The sequence below is a fragment of the Chionomys nivalis genome, chromosome 23 (assembly GCF_950005125.1).
Source record: "Chionomys nivalis chromosome 23, mChiNiv1.1, whole genome shotgun sequence".
Lineage (NCBI taxonomy): Eukaryota > Metazoa > Chordata > Mammalia > Rodentia > Cricetidae > Chionomys > Chionomys nivalis.
Window position 1 is genome coordinate 15831828 of NC_080108.1, and position 15080 is coordinate 15846907.

The 15080-nt window shown below is 45.7% G+C and overlaps 1 protein-coding gene across 7 annotated transcripts in view; it reads left to right on the forward strand.

Moving 5' to 3' along the window:
• The window catches only part of Ntrk3 (neurotrophic receptor tyrosine kinase 3), a 354575-nt gene that overhangs the window by 51875 nt on the left and 287620 nt on the right, over positions 1-15080 (forward strand). For all 7 annotated transcript variants that reach the window (XM_057756147.1, XM_057756143.1, XM_057756144.1 and 4 more), the window contains 2 exons: positions 4334-4408; positions 5048-5119. In XM_057756147.1, coding sequence (XP_057612130.1) covers positions 4334-4408; positions 5048-5119 — 147 coding nt within the window. The remainder of the gene's footprint in view (positions 1-4333; positions 4409-5047; positions 5120-15080) is intronic.

Below are 15080 nucleotides of genomic sequence, written 5' to 3' on the forward strand. Positions count from 1 at the left end.
GGCACAGACTCCTAGTGTTTGATGCAAAGCAGTCATTTTCAAAAGTGATATTTTAAGCTATTGGACTCTAGCTTTAATGATAACTTTGACAGGTACTTTATGTGGTAAGGCAAAGGTCTTCAAGTCAGAGCTGGGGACCTCTGGGGCAGACTCTTTGCTCCAGTCTGTCCTGTGTGTCTCTGTCCCTACCCACCAGATGTTAGCATTATTCTTTCCCCAGTTGTGAGGATCAAAACTGTGTGTAGACAGGGAAAACTTTCCTCTGGGAGACAAAATTACCTCCTCTTGAGAATTTTGCTGTTAGCATTATAATGTGGAAACAATTGATATAAGGTAAGGGAGAGAACCCAAGTTCAGCATTTTGGTCTCTGTCTACCCTCTCCTCTTTGTCCTTGATTGGCACAGGTGATGCTGGGTGGATGAATGGCTGTGGGTCACTGGAGGGGACCTACTTGTAATGCATGTTACCATCTTCCCACCATCTCTCTGAGTGTTGCTTCCCTCCACACCCCACAGCAGGCTTTGTGAGACATCTGTGGGTAGAGCCAGTCTAGTTCTTGTCACGAATCCTTTATTTAAGCCCTGACCTTCCTTCAAAGATGCATCCTTATCGAACTGGAGTACCCAGAAAAAGTGCCAGACGTGAAGAACCCTACGTACTGGCACCAGGTTTTGCCTTCCCTATTTGGCGTTAATGAAACCATGCCAATTCTACTCTCTTACCTCATCCTATTCATTTATTATACTTTGTAGATCCAGCCTTTTCCCACTGTAACTTGTGGCCTTCTAATAGCAGCCAGCAGAGTTACCATAAGTGACCTCCCTTGTTTGGTACCAAGCAGTGAGTCATGGAAGACTTGACAGGCCATGGCCAATGTCATTTGCAAATGGCAAGGCTGTACCTCAGCTGGCATGCTTCTCCTCTGTCCTGTTATTACCCACCATGGTGTTTTCTCTTTTAAAGATCTATCTATCTATCTATCTATCTATCTATCTATCTATCTATCTATCTACACATATATATGTGTGTATGTATATATATGTATATTTGTTGCTGCTGCTGTTGTTGATAGTGTTTTGTGTGTGTGTGTGTGCCTGTGAAGACAACCAACCAGAGCTAGTGCCCCATTTTCATCTTGTATATCTCTAAGTATTATATTCAAGTTGTTAGACCCAGTGGCAAATGTCCTTTTCCTGGTGACTCACGAGTGCTTTCCTGAAGTTTTCTTAGAAGTCATGAATGATAGGTTTCCTGTCCTTCTACCCTTCTGCCATAATAGGGCATTAAAATCAATGATGGACCTATTCTTTTTTTTAATGAATTATGGTCAAGAAATGATAACTTCTAGCAGAAGCATGACACCATCTGCACTCAAAAATCAAGGAAAGACTTCTCATAAAACCCCCGTAGTGTCTTCCAAGGCCTCCTCTGTATCTAGTCCTACAAGGAGTTTTGGGTGGGGTTGTTATTTTTAGTGTTGTGTGGTGCTGGGACTGAAGTCAGGGGCTCAGGTAATCTAGGTGAGTACGGAGCTGTACTCCAGTCCCTTAAGAGCTTTTTAACACACACCTTCAATTTTCAGGTCATCGTTAGGAGGCAGACATTTCATCACCCCCATTTGACAGCTGAGAAAAGGGAGGCAGAGACAGGTGAAGTGGCATGTACAGAGTGTCTTTGGTGGAGTGCTCCTGGGGCTAGGATTAGCATCCTGGCAGCCTTGCTCTAGGCGGGGGTTGGCAACCTTTTTATCTATAAAGAGCCAGGCCTTGCAGGCCATATGGTCTCTGCAGTGATGGTTCAACTTTATAACATGGAAGTAACTATAGATGGCAGTGAGCAGAGATGAGCACAGAAATGTAGATTTTATCTAATTCTTATATTTCACAAAATAGTTTTTTTCTTTGATTTTATTAAAAAAAATTCAAAATATGAAAATGTATCTTCTTGAAGCTATATGTAAGAAAACAGTGGGCCGAATTTGGCCCCAACCCATAGTTTACCAATGACTGTTCCAGAGCCCCGACCCCTCACCCCTCTGCAATGTGGCTGCCACACTGCTGTTCCCTGTCTGAGGAGCACTCAGACACCAAAGAGGATGCTGGGGCTGTTATTTAATTTGCTGGAGGACTCCATATCAAAGCTCCACTCCTTTGCCGCTTCTTAGTGCATGGCGAGTCTAGGAAGGATCCATTTGTAAGCATAAATCATAAAGATTGAAATGAATGAAGTCCCAGAATGCGACAGTCATCTCTACAATCATCAAAGCACACTTATGGAATGCTAATAGGGGCCAAGAAAGTGATTTCATTTATTTAAACAATTTGATTGATAGCTACTTGTTGGAAACAAATCCATGGAGGAAGCTGAGCTCCCATGGACAGAGAACATGCTGGATAAACACTGTGATCTACTTGGTATTTGACATGGCTCATGGCCCGGGAATGTACACTGGAGGGGCTTAGTGGCACAGGTGGTCCTATTCCTCTTGGCTTCCCTTTGCATCTGAAATGTTGTCAGTGTTCCTACCTTGGTGAGACTGGGGCATGAAAACTGCCTTGAAACCATGAGGCTTCCTGAGAGAAGGCGTCCGAGTTAGAGGGCAATGCCAACCTGGCCACCTGGTCAGTGTCCCCAACAAATACCAGTGTCTCTGGCTGCTCCATAGGAGCTCTGGGAGAATGTGTTTCAAAATGGGCTCTTGGCATACCTCGTCACTGTGTGGTTCTGAAATGCTGCCAGAAGTCCTGGCAAGCACAGCCCTGTTGCCTTCTTGGCTCCAGTTGGACCGGGTGGCAGATGGCGGAACCACTGGTGTGGTTGGGCAATGGAGGAACTGTCTGGGGAAAAAGTGGTGGTCACATTTCTGGCAAGAGTGTGCCTTAGGTAACTGTATTCTTTACTGCAATGGTACTTAGACCTTTTGTCTATTGCAACTTCTGGATACTGAGAAGAGAGGCAGGTTCCAGGAGGGCTGGGGTGGATCATTTCTTAGGATCTTCCGGCACTCCATGGAAGGTCATCTTTCATACAATATCAGAGTAACAGAAAGGTCTAGGTAGTTAGTAGTGCAATGGTTTTTGACTTGAAAACTCCAAAAGCAGCAGCGAAGAAATATCAGTCCTTTGTCAGTGTTGAGGAACTAACAAAAAATAGACCAATACTCATGACAAGTCTTACATCATAGCAATAGCCTTGGGTTTCCTAACTTTGAGCTGGAGTTGATGTACTGGGTCAGTTAACACTGGCTTGTGTCTGTTGATAAAGAGCCTCAATTCACAGCAATTTTTGTCTTTGATTGATCTTAGAATACGAATTAGTTATTACTTAATAAATGTAGTCTTAGCCAGGCGGTGGTGGCGCACGCCTTTAATCCCAGCACTCAGGAGGCAGAGGCAGGCGGATCTCTGGGAGTTCGAGACCAGCCTGGTCTACAAGAGCTAGTTCTGGGACAGGCACCAAAGCTACAGAGAAACCCTGTCTCGAAAAACCAAAAAAAAAAAAAAAAAAAAGTAGTCTTGCTGGACACAGCCCTCTTTAAAATCAAGATCTCTTGAGGGAAAGCGCTAGAAAGAGTCGCTGTGGTAGGGTCCGTCTCCTTCACACCTTCACAAAGAAACAAGAGATTCACATTGGTTAAAGCGTTTGCCTCATCTGCAACAGAGTCTCAGAGGTGAAACTGAGCCTGGCTTCCCAGGGTTTCCATGTTGCACTCTTCCCACGCTACTCTGTGGCACCCCTGAGTCATTAGGGGCCCCATCTCTGGAGTCACTTTTCTGTCATCCCAATCCATTGGTTTCCTTGAGCTCCCAATGGAGTGAACTGTGGTCGTGTAGATGGCGTGGTCTTCTGTGCCCTTGTGGGCACACATGCCATGCATGTCTTTCTCCTCATCTTGTCTGTTCAGAAGCCATGCTCTCAGACGAGCCACCCCTCCCTTCCTAAACCACGTCATTTATATTGTCTTGCTGTGCAGGCATGAAGAAAATAAAAAATAAATAAATAAATAAAATAAAAAGAGTCTACAAAGAGCCTGACCGTAGAAAATCCTGAAGAGGAACAAGGAGGAAGTAAATAGAATCGAAATTTGGGGGGATGGGTTGGAAGTGTTCCGGAGCTGGGAGTGGATGCTGAGTGCTCCATCCTCAGGCTACACACTGAGGAGCAGTGAGTCCTTTGCTTCTGTCCATCCAGAGGGAGAAGCTGAACTCAGAGTTAATTGGTGATTTGTCAGAAGTCATGGCTCATGCTCCAGGCTTCAAGCTCAGATGTGACTATAAAGTTTGGCATCCTGCCCCTGGCTGCAGTGTCCTGACCTCTCCTCTCTCCCTGCAGACACATAGAGAACTGGCGAGGCCTGCACACGCTCAACGCTGTGGACATGGAGCTCTATACGGGACTCCAGAAGCTGTGAGTACCCTGGGGTGGCTTGCGGAGCAACAACTGGGATGCTGACCGTCATCTTTGGGGGTGCAGTAGCAGGAATGAGAAGTCTCTGTCTTGGTGCTCCCCCCTCTCAGGAATCTTTTCTGGGGATGGTTGGCATCACCCATTTAGGGATTGTCAGGGGCCACCTTAGTCTGAATAGGCCTGGGGGTTATCTGAGTTTAGCATTTCAAGGCAGCCTTGTCCCCATGCCTGCTGGGATTACGTTCTTTCTCCAGTCCTGTGCTTGGCACAGCCCCATACCCCATTCCCAGTGTTCTAGTATTGTTCACAACTGCAGTGAACGTCAGGGCTTTAGGCAGGGAGGAACGGGTGTGAGGAGGAGAAGGCACATGAGACTGAAATCTCCTTGTCTTTGGAGCATCAGGAGCCCTGATTCTCAACTGCTGCTCAGGATAGGTAGTGACTAGCTGCCATCAGTGATTGCTCATGTTCCAACCTTCACCCAGTTCTTCAAAGGAATTGGGCTTGTGTCTCTCACTGAGCTGCTGTTGGCCATCTAGGGTGACTCGCGATGAAGAGAGCCACAGTCCACTCACAGGGGAGTCTACAGCCTTCCTTCCGGCTCTGGAATTCTATTGACCTTCTTTTCTCTCCGCTTAGGACCATCAAGAACTCTGGACTCCGGAATATTCAGCCCAGAGCCTTTGCCAAGAACCCCCACTTGCGTTATATGTGAGTAGAACTGGATTTTGGGAGGTGGGGGTGCATGCATGGAGATGCATCTTGGACTGTGAAGCTGGCTTTAATATTTGTTGACCTCGGACAAATCCTTTACCTTTCTTAGGTCTTCAGTTTTACCTCCTTAGCATAAGCACTTGGGACTCAGTAATCTCAAAGGTTTTAAGTAGAAGTAATCCAGGGCTGAGTGGGAGAGTCTCCTGGCTTGCGAGTTTGTACCTGTTTTATAATGAAACTTTCAGTTTTATGGGAATGTAAATGACAGGGACTTAATATGGAGTTGACTCTTCTGAGAGTGGGCATAGGTAGTAGGGATGTGTATGTGCAGATGTTGGGGATTACAGGAAGAAGGAAAGCAAAACCAGACCAAGTATGAGAAGAGTCTAGATTCAATACAGAAGAGCTTCGAGAAATGGAAGCATCTACATAAGATCACAGGTCTTGGTTTGGGATGGGACAGTGGACACATGATGATGGATATTTGTACCTGTTTGTGCCACCCTCACCCTGTATCGCCTCTTTGCCATGACTGACTAGTGGAATAGATTCTTTAGGCAGTGACTCAGGCTAGACTTCAGAAGAGTGGAATCATACACATGTATGCTTCTTCTCCAAGTCTAGGTCTGGGTAGGCAGACTATGAGATTTGGAGGGAGGGCACTTATTTCTTGTGCATCAAGGGAACATGAAAGAAAACCTCCAGTAAGTGATCAAGGACAAGACAACTGACATCTCGGCAGAGGTATACCAGTTGTCTGGGTCAGCTCTCTCGCTCAAGAAGAATAGCCTTGTGGATCTTCAGTGTGTATACCCCAAAGAACAGGGAATATGCATGAACTAGATGGTGTTGGGATCCACTGTGGAATGGAAGCAAAGGACCTACTGGCAGGTTGACTGGTCTTTCTTTGGCCACTGTAGTTGGCACTTGATAATGGAAGGCAACTTGCTGGAAAAAGATCTCTTATAAAGAAGCAGAGCTTCTAAGGATGCTGTGAAGAAGTGGCAGGGAGGGGATGTAGGGGTCAGAAGAGATTCTGAACAATTATGGTTGGGGAGTGGTTTCTTTTTACAGAGGTCCCAGCTATACTCTCAGGTTTGTGTGTTTTCCCAAGCACAGGGTGAATAGTTATTTCTTTCTTTCAGTCACTTCTGTTTTGTGTGGAATTTTCTTTCTTCCTTCAGGAAATAGCAAGCTCCCTGGCCATTGTTTGGGGCCATTTGTATTAACAATGGGGGACTGAGACCTCCCTTTTAACTGTCTAGCCCAGCTCTTGCTACCTTGCTATGGTTTACATCCCATGGCACAATTCTCCTGATGTGTGTGTTCTTCACAGCTATTGGTAGAGCGCTGCAACCAGAGAAGGGCCTTGGACCAGATGTTCCAGGTGTTTATTTTATTGGGGATTTGAGTTTCATTGTAAAACTTCCCAAGGGAAAGAGCTTTTGACATCTGAGAGCTCTCCCTTTTCACAGCATTCAGAGGTCGTGAAACCACATGTTCATGGTTGATCAGGTGGGGACAGTTGGGGCTGTGGAAGCACATGACAGTTCCAGCTGACTACTGTTATGTGAAGTGCAGCCCAATGTCACCAGACTTTCTCAAGATGAGCTGAAGCATCAGCACCCACCCAGAGGGCTCTGTTAGACACGGTGGGCGCTCCAGAGGAGGCTGAGGGTGACAGATACACAGGGCGAGGCATACAGTCTGGCACACCCGTGGGTTTTATGAGTGAACTCCAGCCATTTATGAAGACACACCCCAAATCCCTACTGAGTGAATTTCCCGGCAGCTCTGGGACATTTTCTCCTGGCAAATGGTCCAGGTTTCGCTCCTCTCTCACAACATCTTCTATTTCTGTCTTCTAAATGCATTTACAAGTCTTCGGGCCCCAGCTGAGCAATCACAAGGCGATCACTTACTCCAACACTAATTGCCAAGCCCTGGCTTGGCTGCTATTTCTCCCCCCACTTTTTTTTTTTAAAGGGAAATGTCTGAGAAGATGTTTCTTCTCCCCTCTGTACAGAAGAAGCAGTGAATGGCATTCTTGCCCAAGTCATCTCAGTCATCTGATGGGGTAACACAACTGTCCTTCAGCACATGAAGCTGTTCCTGTGATGAGTAGAATTACTCTCCACATCAGAAAATGAGCCTGTGATGTCAAGGTCAAGGTTTGGCAGAAAGCATCCCTAGGTCGCCTTAAGGTCTATAAGTGACCGTCTCCTATTGGCTGCTTCAGCTTTCTTCTCTCTTTTGCTGGACATGCAAAACTGAGATGTTCAGAAAGACCTTTCTGGGGGACTGGATGTTTTTTTTAACTCTCTTATGTAGATCAAGGAGCCTCAGGCCTAATGACTTTTCAACTTGATAATGGAAACATCGGCTTGCTAATTGAGCAAAAGGGCAGTGTCTCTTCTAGGCAAAGACTACACAACTAATGTCCTGTATGACTTGTAGCCTAGCAAGTAGAGTTCAGAAATTATGCTTACTGGTAATTATGATGTGTTCTGCTGTTGCTGATCACAGAACCCGGTGGGAGAGACAAGATGTTCTCAGTGACTTCCCTGACCTGTTCCACACATTCCAGCTCCCTCATGCCTGCAGTATGCCTGTTTCCAGTATCTGCCGTCTGCTCTCCTTGTCTATGGATGCATCAACCTGGATACATTTCTCTCATCTCTCTGCTCTGTCTCTCTTGCTTTAGACTCTGTGTAGAGCTTTCTAGGTGCTGCTCATCCCAGGAATGACCTCAGCAATGGATAAGTCTGTAGCTTCCTTATTTGTAAATATCTAGAGGCCACATCCACTAACACGACTGAATATGGATTATCTCCTGAGTCTTCCGAGGCCCACTTCTATGTCTGGTTCTTTTTCCCCTTTAAGAAAGTTATTTCTGTAGCATGGGTCACATACAGACTGTGTCTCGTTGCGGGGTGTACCTCATGAGGAGACTAATGTAGATGCCGTCTATGGACTGTGCCCCAGTGATGGTGTTTCCTTCATCTTGAAACACTCCCTGATTTCTGGGGAACTTGTGCATACTTCATCTCACCAAGTTCTCGTAGCCATCCTGGTGGCTGCTTTAGGAAGCTTGATTTCCAAGGTACAGAGAAAGTCTTATTGGTAAGTAGCAGAAGTAGAAGCCTGCCTAGGTTCTTACATTCTCTTTCCAGGAATCTTCCTATTATACCTATGAGTGAGAAGGCCAACAACAACAAAGCAAACCAATTAACCCAACCAATCCTGTGGCCTTGTTGAAGTAGGTCAAAAACAAAAACAAAAACCAACCAACAAACCAACCAACCAACCAAACAAAAACCCCTAAGATTCTTACAAATTGCACTAAAACTACAAGCCTCTAGGGGAGAGATTGCTTAGCTAGTAAAGTACTTGCTACATTTTCTCTCTTGATTCTGTCTACCGAGGAGGTAGAGACAGGCTTGTGCTTCCTGGCCAGCCAGTGCAGCTGGATCAGCCACCCCAGGCCCTTGAGAGAGTCTATCTCACAAAAACAACAGAACTGGCTCCCGAGGAATGACATCTGGAGTTGGCTTCTTACCTTCACATGCACACAAGTATATGTACACACAAACACATGCTCATGCACACACTCATGTGCACACACACATGTTCATGCCCATACAAACACATACGCATGCACACGTGCATACAAACATACACTCATGCACACACACATGTGCATACACAGTGCACATGTCTCAAAAAAGAAGAGAGAAAGGCTAATTACTATTCATTAAGAATTTACTATGAGCCAAGGAATGGACCTAGTGCCTTTGCAGATTTGGGCTCACATCACTCGGCATGGTGTCTCCCTAAGAGCTTCTTTGTCCCCATTGTGTGGATGAGCACACTGAGTCCAATAAGTCACCGTTGATTTCTCCTAAGGTCATACCATAAGCTAGTGCTGTAGCCAGGCTGAGGACTCAATCCCTCTGACTCTGAAGTCTGTGCACTTTCTTACATCCCAAAGTGTTTTTTTCCTCTGGTTTTCTTAGCAAGTGCTTCCGACGGGGGTGGGGGGGGTGGGGGGGTGGAGTGGGGCGGGGGAGGGACGTGGAACGTGGGGTCTTTAAAGTTTTATTAGAGAGCTGCAATTTCTCCCTGGAGATTTAGCACCATCCAGCCTCAAAGAGCTCGGCTGAGAAAGCCGTTTCGTCTCTTTCCCTATTCAGGTCGGATCCTGTACCAACGGTTGCGTTACTAGCTGAATATCTTTATTGTGAACGATTTCTTAGTGTTAGCCTATGGCCTACTTACTTCCGAGAATATTTAACATAAGATTCCAGCAAGCCAAAGGAATTTCTCTAATCCCTCGGAGTTGGTGCTGGTGGGCTCTCGGTCATGTTCAGTTGCTGCAAGCAGAAATTCGCTGGGTCTGTTCAGCTAGGAACCCCGGCTCCTGGCTGCCGGGTATGAGGGTGGGATAAGGCAGGAATGCCTTGATTTGGACATGATTGTGGCAACGATGTTAGGTTTCCAAGGAGAGAAGGTCAGCACTGTTTAGGTGGGTAGGATAAAGGAAATGGCTGGAGGCCCCACCCGCCTGGTCACTGGCTGGACAGTATGCAATCCATTTCTCCTGGGGGAACAGGCATGAAACATGGAGAGGCTGATTTATTATGTATTACAAACCCATAGAGGTTGAAATAGCCTGATTTTGGATTCCAGGCTGATAGGCTGATATTTTAATAATAAACGCCATGCCTGCCCCTTGCCTCTGCACTGAGCCTTTTTTTTTTTCTGAGTCTCAGTGGGGTTGGTGACTGACAAGCTTGTCCCCTTACTGCCTCCATGCACGTGGCCTTCCTTCTCTGTCCTATGTGGAGGATTCGGACTCTGAATACTCCGTATTACTGATGGTCATGGACCAAGGGCTTTGGAGAGTCACACCTGAGATTTTTTACTCACTGTTGTTGACCTTAGGGAAGCTAGGGAAATACTGAGAGTTTGGAAGGAAGTATGAGATCCCCTCCTGCTTAGGACTGTTCGGAACCGTCAATAAGACAAAGCATGGAAAGAGCTTAATTCAGCACATTATGAAAGGCTCAGCACCCCCCACCTCACCCCTCCCTCTTGTATCCGGTTTCAGAGATGGCAGATAGTTAACCTGGAAGGGCTGCTAGAAGTGATTCTCAAATTCAGATTCTTATCCCTGCTCCCAGCCTTGCCTCTTGGCTCTCTGTTCTATACCCCTATGTGGGTGGCTAGTTCATGCTTAGCTTGGCCAAAGTGGGAGTCTTCCTTTGTTTGGTTTGGTTTCGAGACAGGATCTTACCATACCACTCAGGTTGGCCTCAAACCCAAAAGTCCTCCAGCCTCAGCTTTCTATAAGTTGGAAAGGACAAGCCTGTCACAACCAGCCTGGTTCTACTTGTTACAGCTACAGTTCACTCTCAATAAAGCTGTAAACATGATTTCTTTCTTTCTTTCTTTCTTTCTTTCTTTCTTTCTTTCTTTCTTTCTTTCTTTCTTTCTTTCTTTCTTCTTTCTTTCTATTTTGAGACAAGGTGTGTTGTAGCCCATGCTGGCCTTGCACTCACTGTGTTGCTGAGGTTGGTTTGAACTCTTGATCCCTCTAACTCCCAAAAGAAGGAATGCAAGTGTGTGCCCTCAGGCCTGGCTCAGAGTGATATTTTAAGCACGTAGATTCTCAACAACGCCACTTCTCTGCCTAAAACCTCCAATTACTTGCTTTATTTACGTAAAAGCCCAAGCCCTCACTATTGGCTCCCGTCCCTGTCTAATTCCCTTGTGCTTTCTCCTTGCTTTCCCTGATGTAGACTCAAGCCTTCTCTCACTTCCTGGACATGCCAGGTTCATCCCCACCTTGTGAGTTTTTGTATCTGCTGATCCATCTGACTCAGAGAAATCCCCCAGCCTAGATCCATCTAACCCTGCTCACCGCCATTTTCTCTGATGTCACTTGCTTCCCTAAGCCTTCTCTGACCACTAAAACTGACGTGACTTTTCTTCTCTCTACAAACCTAATCACTTTTTATTATATAGTGTGGCTTGATCATTTCCTTGTTTACCACCCAGTTATTTGTACGATAGTTTATACTAGATGTCCTCTACTGCAGTGTAAACTTCTGTGGGATAGAGACTTGGTATAATTCGCTGTTCTATACCCAGTACCTAGGACAAGGTGAATGACTCTCATTGGCCTTGATCAGCCTCTGGATGAGAAGCTTTCTTGATGATGGTGAAGATCTCACTAAGATCTCCATGTGTAAGAGTAGGGGCAAGGCAAGAACTAAATACTCCGTGTGGCCTTTCTTTCCACATTACCCTACCAACTTGGACCCTGTTTTGCCAGCGTCCCCCAGACTTCTCTGTGTTGCAGAAACTATTGCAGTCTAATCTAAAAATAAGGATGCTTATGAATTACTGACATTCTAAGAATGTGGGGGACCAGGGAAATAATCTAACAGTAGAGAATTGCTTACAGTGTATGAAGCCTTGAGTTTGATGCCCAGCTTTACAAATGCAACACAGCAGACTCGAGCAAACCAACAAGAGCAAGAGTGAGCAAAAATTAACACTGCAGAGTCAGAGCCAACAGCTGTGTCCTTACCATCCTGCCACTCCGTGCCTCATCTTCTCATTTGGAAAATGGGGATAATGTGCTTATTAGCAAGATAAAACATGTTGAGCCTTATCAAGTATTAAGGAGAATGTCTGGGTCATAATAAGAATCAGTAAAAATGAGTTGCTATTTTTTTCCTTTGAGGGTGTGGTGGTCTGTCTCCTTATGCGGGTTAATAAATAAGCAGAGCAGTGTGATTTAAGAGGTCTCCTTGTCACCTCAAAGTGCTGCATGGTGCAGACAATTGATCAACACACGGATATGCTTCCTCTTCTTAAGGTTTACCAATGTCAAAACAGTGGCACCTACTTTATTTTAACTTTTAGAGAGAGTGATTAAAGCAATAGATTTTATCCCAATATAGGGAGGTTGAGGACATAGCTTAGTGACCATTTGCCCAGTTTGTAAATGACCCTGTGTTCAATCCTTGGCATTAAAATAATATAAATTTTTATCCCCAGAGAAAGCATTTTTCTGCACATGCACATACAGCTTTCCTGAAAATTTCAGAGCTGTTCAGACTTCCTTTATACCCGAGTTAGGAGCTCCTTTGGAGGGTGTTCCGGAGAGGTGCACAGTTGAGCCATTTGAAAAATAATATTCCTAGTAGATGTGGTGGCATACCTCTGTAATCTCAGTACTTGGGAAGTGGAGGCAGGAGGATCAAAAGGAAAAGCATTTGTCAAGCAAGAGGAGTAGAATTCAGCTCTTCAGAATCCATGTTAATGCCTAGTGGGCACAATGGCTAGCTTGTAGCTCCAGCCTCGGAAGGTGAAGCCAAGGGAAAGCCAGAGCAAGTGAGTGAGACTTGCATTTTGTTGAGCTCTGGGTGTAACTGAGAGACCCTGTCTTAAAGAATAAGGTGCAGGAGTGATTGAGGAATATTCTGACATCAATCTCAGGTCTTTACATGCATTCATTCATATGTACATACATGTATATCAACACACACACATGTATACCTGCACACATGTGAACACACACACAAACACACACACACACACACACACACACACATACTCATCCTGTTTTCCTTCTTGGCAGAAGCTTCAGTAATTTTCCTGGTTCTCATGAGGCCACTTTGTAAGCAGAGACTGCTCTTTCATTTCTAGGATGCTCAGACCCAAATAATCACACAGAAACTATATTAATTACAACACTGTTTGGCCTGTTAACTCAAGTTTCATATTAACTAATTCTTATATCTTAAATTAACCCATTTTTATTATTTTGTATCTTACCATGAGGCTTGTGGTTTGTTATCTCTTGCTTCTTTTTTAAAATATTCATTTATTTATTATGTATACAATATTCTATCTGTGTGTATGTCTGCAGGCCAGAAGAGGGCACCAGACCTCATTACAGATGGTTATGAGCCACCATGTGGTTGCTGGGAATTGAACTCAGGACCTTTGGAAGAGGAGGCAATGCTCTTAACCACTGAGCCATCTCTCCAGCCCTATCTCTTGCTTCTTAAGCAGCTCCATGGCATCTGCCTCTTATGGCAGCTCCATGGTGTCCCCCTGGATCTGCCTACTCTCTATTTCCTCCATGGCTTTACTCTGCTAAGCCATTGGCCAAAACAGCTTTATTCATTAACCAATGAAAGTATCACACATACAGAAGGACCTCCCACATCAGCCACCGTATCTCTTTTCACTCTGCTATGGAGCAGGATACAGTGATGCTGCAGATGGAGGCCGCTCCGTTAGCCTGAGTCTTGTGGGGAGGATGATGGGGCCACACCACAGCTGACCTTCCCTGGTCGTGTAGAGTGAGAGAGAAATAAACTTTTACTGTGGTCACTAGAAGATGAAAAAGAGAACCCATAAATGGCAGTATCTCTACTCTGTACACGAAGTAGATGGGCCACCAGGCACCCACCACACTCTTGGTGCCTTGATTGTTACTGTATTCTTTCCTCCACTGTGCAGGGAGGGGACTGCTCTCATGGGGCTAGCTTTGAGCCTTCTGTCATTTAAATATACAAACTAGCAGATAATGAGCTGGTTGCAGTTCTGTAAATTTTGACATGCTGCACAGACAGCTGCCATTTTCTGTGTCTTTCCACTGGAGGTGCTGGAGCACTCTGGAAACCTCAGGGGGTTATTGGACAGAGCTGGTTTGCAGCAGAGGAGGTGACTGTGGAGCTGGGATCTGGAAGGGCTATAGGTCTGAGTTAGTGAGACCCAGACCACTGCTTAGGGCACTGCTGTCATGGATACATGATACATGATTAATAAAAACTCAGAGAAATTGGGGCTCAACCTGAAGATCAGAAAAGCAAAGCAGCCAGCCACTGGCTTTTACCTCTACCTCAGTCTGAAATGGCGATCCTGCCTCCAGGAATCTCAGAATGAGACTGAGAGCTGTCTCCTCTAGTTCTGGAATTAAAGTTGCACATCATTGGGATTAAAGGCATGCACCACCCGGTTTCTATGGCAAACTAGTGTGGCTCCTGGGATTAAAGGAGTGTTGTTGTAGCCTAGTCTCTAAGGCTGGCCAGTGTGGCTGTTTTACTCTGTGAACTCCAGGCAAGCTTTATTTATTAAAATACAAATGAAATATCACTACAGATATGTACGGCCATATCCACATAGACTTCCTCTTAGAGCTGTTTAGACACGTGTTTCTGTTTCTAGGCTGTTGTGTCTGGCCATCAGGTAAACAAAGAGAACTGCCAATGGAACAGGACTTGAAAATGGAGCCATTTGCCCATGGGATAGGATTTCCACAGATCCACTGATTTGCGAAGATTGAGCCAGGACCATATGCAGTGGTGTATTTGAGTGGCGGCCTGGAGAGGAGCCAAGGGTGGGAAGGGGGCTCGTGAGGATGGCTGTCGGTGTGTGAGAGGTACCGTTTAAATGTGGTGGTTCTGGCCAACCATGCCTCCCGTCCCCTTGCTTCTCTACTGTGCAGTGATCTTGGCTAAGCTGCTTAACCCATTAAGTCTGTTTCCACACCTCACAAAATGAGGCACTCTTTGGATGACCCAGTCTCGACCTTAGAGCAGTTTGGGAAATTCTTCCTAGAAGAAAGGTCTGAGCTAGGATACAGCTGGCACCCCAGGGTGCCGAGGCCTGAGGAAAGCTCTAGTCAGTTTGTTTTGGTCCTGCCCATTGCCTTCTGCCCACCTATCTGGTCTCTCTGGAGGGCCAAGTGTTCCAATCCAATGACTTCGAGGATGTGGCTTCTGGGAACCACTGCTGTGTGCTGAGCTTTTACCAAACGCTCTATATGCTGTTCTGTGCTCACAATAGTAAGTACATGCCATCACCCTCCCTGTTTTCCTCATGGCTGTTTGAAGCAGAGAGAGGTTTAGGCAGGTTGCCTAATCCCACAGCCACT